This window comes from Micromys minutus, assembly GCF_963924665.1.
Source record: "Micromys minutus genome assembly, chromosome: X".
Lineage (NCBI taxonomy): Eukaryota > Metazoa > Chordata > Mammalia > Rodentia > Muridae > Micromys > Micromys minutus.
This window is the reverse complement of record NC_137970.1, coordinates 16,316,599-16,320,435: the sequence shown is the minus strand read 5'-3', so window position 1 is coordinate 16,320,435 and position 3,837 is coordinate 16,316,599. Positions and strand designations below refer to the sequence as shown.

The window sequence follows — 3,837 nt, the reverse complement described above, 5'->3', positions numbered from 1 at the left end:
CACGTTAGCAGCAGCCAATCCATTTAAAAGTTAACTAAATCTACCAATGCTTGCATGCCTAATCATCATCACTATAGCCCACCTGTTACTAAGTGTATAAAAAACTGCCCAAAAAATAGTGGGGTTGCCTCTCCTCAGGATATAGGCTATCCCAGTACACTGGACTAATAAACCTCTTGCTTTTGCATTGATCCCTGATCTCTCATCTCATCCATGGGAGCCTCAGATAGATAAGACTCAATTTGGGCCTTACAGCCATACCTCCATATAATGCCACTTCTCCTAATAGTGCCACTCCCTATGGGCCAAGCATATTCAAACTACTACACTATCACACACTTAAGAGAACCCAAAAAATGGTACCCAAGAAATGAACTGAGAAAGAAATCCCAGAATCAATTCCATTCTCAACAACCTCAAAATAAATAAATAAATAAATATAAATTAAATAAAATACCTTAGAATAATCATAAGGAAGTTAAAGATTGTTACAATGAAAAATTCAAAACACTGAAGAAACCAAAGACGGCATCAAAAAATGGAGAGACCTCCCAAGTACAGCAAAGAGAACATAATTGACTAAATAACAAGCCTAGAGAATATGAGGAAAAATGTTTCACAGTTATACTTCTGAAAGATTTAGTGTCTTGAATATATAAGAAACTAAAAATAAAAGTAAATAGGAAATATCAAATTAACCTTAGTCAAAATGGCTACGACTATAAAAACGACAGATGTCAAGTTGATGTCACCAACTATCACAATGTAGAAAACATTGCTCTGATTATCCTTGAACTTGCTATATAGATCAGGCTGGCCTTGAACTGAGAGTGGTTCTCTGGCTTCTTCCTTCATGATCGTCAGGTTAGAAGTGTAAGTCATGGCATTTTACCACCTTATTTGCTTCTTTGTTATTGTTTTAGGGAATAAGAGACTCATTTTGTAGCTCAGGCTGGCCTGGGATTCACACTGTTATCCAGACTAGACTCAAACTAGAGACATGCCTCCTAGTTCATAATTTTGGCATTTCAGATATGTAACACCACACCCTGCTTAATCTATGTGGGATTTTTTTTCATCATTAAGGCACTCTTATTATGATTATATTTTAATGGCACATTTTTTAAAAGTCATTTAGTTACATAAGTGGTTAATTTTGCAGAAAAAGCGATTTGATGTCAATGATTTTCTTAGCATAATTTAGAGGATAGATGTTGATTCAACACCAGTTAGTCTTTGAAGAACTTTGTGATAATAACTCAAGATTTCTTATTCTGTCACCTAATTTGCATAATTTGATTGTTTTACATGAAAGAATAAGTACATATAGAAACCTTGAAGACCATTTTCCCTTAGTACTCTAAATAGTAAGCAAAACAATACCACATTTGGGCACAACCTTTGTCTCCAAGTGAATACCAAAAACATGCTTCAGGACTTCTTCTATTTCTTCTTCCTTCAGAGTTTTAAACTCTACCAGATCTACATTGTTCTTATAATTGAACTTCTTATGGGCAAGAATAGTGCCCATTAAACCATAGACCCCTTCTTGGGTTTGCAGGGAGCAAAGTGATGTGTTTTTCATCACAGATGTTGGTGATACCTGGTAGTGTGCACTCACGCTCTGGAAATCTTCAATTGTTCGAGGTTCAAGAGTAAAAGAGTAGATTTTTCAATGTTTGTTCTTCTCAAGAAAATTAGAATCAATGAATTCTTGGTTTGTAACATATTCCTGTCTTTTAGTTTGTTCCAGGTACCAAGTTCCATTCTTTTCTGTCAAGTGGAAGATGGCAGGCACCTGAGGCTGATCCTTCCCAGATGTCAATTCCAGAGGCTCCCACATCTGACGGGAAAATGGGAATGCACTATCTACAATATATTTTTTGCCTCTGGTGGCCACCTGTAGTAGAAGGTGAATCATAGTGTTGTTATATTTGCAGGTTGGAGGGATATAAACACATCCTCCTAACATTGTGGCCTCAAAACCTATCATGGTCAGAGCCCAGCAGAGAAGATGATTCAGTTGAAGACACCACCTACCCCGCTTCTTCCTCACAACGTGATGAAAGACGGCCTCTAAGTTCAGTTCCATGGCTTTCCCACAATGGATGTTCAAGTTTTCAAAAGGAATAGCCTGTACCTGATGCTGAAGAATTTCAGTTAATGTCTGCAAGTCCAGTTTGTTCCTGGACTTCTGATAACCAATTCTTTCAAAGTACGCTTCAATGTCCATGGTCTCAGTCCAAGTGTGAGGCCACCAGTTGCATCCACTGTCAGGAAAGAGAGTGAAGAATGCGTGTGCTCAGCTAGCTTTGTCCTCTTTATATTGTTCAGGAGCCTGATCCATGGAATGGTGCCGTCCAGAATTAAGGTGGATCTTTCCAACCTGAAATGTAATCTAGAAAAACACCTTACAGACATTCCCAGAGATTTATTTCCATATTGTTCTTAAATCCCATCAACTTGACAATTAAGACAATTATGTCCACCCCTCGTCAGTTTGATCCGTCACACGCCAGTTCAAACTGTAATATTCCACCTCTGCCTCGTGAGGTTTCATTTCTCCTCAAAATATATTTAGCCTATCTCTGTAAGAACCCATAAATATTAACAGTCCCACCCCTTCAAAATCCAAAATCTAAGTCTACTCAGAGATTCAAACACTCTCTTAATTATGACAAAGATATTTTTAAAAACTCTTTTATGTGGGAATTTAAATAAGAATTGTCTCCTTAGGCCCATATGTTTGAATGTTTGGTAATCAGGGAGACGCACTAGTTGAGAGGGATTAGGAGTGTGGCCTTGTCTAAGTAGGTGCCACAGTACTGAAGGAAGTATGTTACTAGGACTAGGCATTGAAGTTTCAAAAGCACATGCCGAATTCAATGACTCTTGAAGTGGAAATTTAGGGGTTCTTTGGAAAGTTAGTTGTGTTGGATGGTGTTTTATTGGGACAAACAAAATTAAGGAGTGTTTTCCTGAAGTGGACACAGGTGAAAGGCTAAGGCAGGAACGTGAAGTAACATTTGGCTGAAGCAGACATGAGTGAAAAAAATGTTCTATTAAAGCAAGCATATGAAAGGACATGTGATGGAGGATGCTTCACTAATGACACATGTGTGTTGGTCTGCCTTATATTTTGTAGTTGTGCTCCATTTGTTGGGACTCCATAGAGAGAAATTTGCCAAAAAAATCTTCTGGTGGTGTACTGCAGTTTTTTTGCTGCTTCCTCAGACTTGAGCTGATTGGAAGAGTGATGTCAGCTGAGACAGACATATGTGCTGAAGCAAGACCCATGAAGAACACATTATGTTTGGAGGGAGTGTAAAAAGGGACAGTGATGGAGCTAGGCTTGCTTACAGACTTATAGAGCTAGCTGTGCAGTGCTTGCTGGACTCCTGTCTTCACTGAGAGAGGCACAGCTGAGAACTTCTCCTGGTGTCCCTCCGGGTCTCTCCTGCCGACTTGTGCCAAAGCTGAGGCCTGGCTGTCTCTGCTAGGTAGTGTTACCACTGCTGATTTGTGTTTGCTATCCAGACTCTACCTAACTGGACTGCTGGTGTATCTGTGAAGTGTTTGCAACTGGATTAAGTGGCCGCTGCTGACTCCTGTGAACTAAACTGCTGATTTCCAGACAACACGGATAGGATTTACTCCAAAGGACCCTTCTAAGCATGTCTACTTCCCCTCTATCCTCTCTTTTCCATTACCTCTGATAGGTGGTTGGCTAGAAGGGAGGTTAAAGCATTTAATAACCATCATTAAACATAGGCTTTGAAAAAAGTCATAGTCTTCTTGATTTTTGCAAATACAGATGTAGAACTCTCAACTACTTCT

At 39.1% G+C, this 3,837-nt stretch overlaps 1 protein-coding gene across 1 annotated transcript; it reads right to left on the bottom strand.

The window, feature by feature from the left end:
- Window positions 1-1,360: 1,360 nt before the first annotated feature.
- LOC308416058 (arylamine N-acetyltransferase 3-like) lies at window positions 1,361-2,233 on the bottom strand (the record flags this gene model as incomplete). The annotated part of the gene is given in 2 exon segments (XM_080911087.1): window positions 1,361-1,672; window positions 1,676-2,233. Coding segments are annotated over 2 exon segments (870 nt in total).
- Between the last annotated feature and the right edge of the window lie 1,604 nt (window positions 2,234-3,837).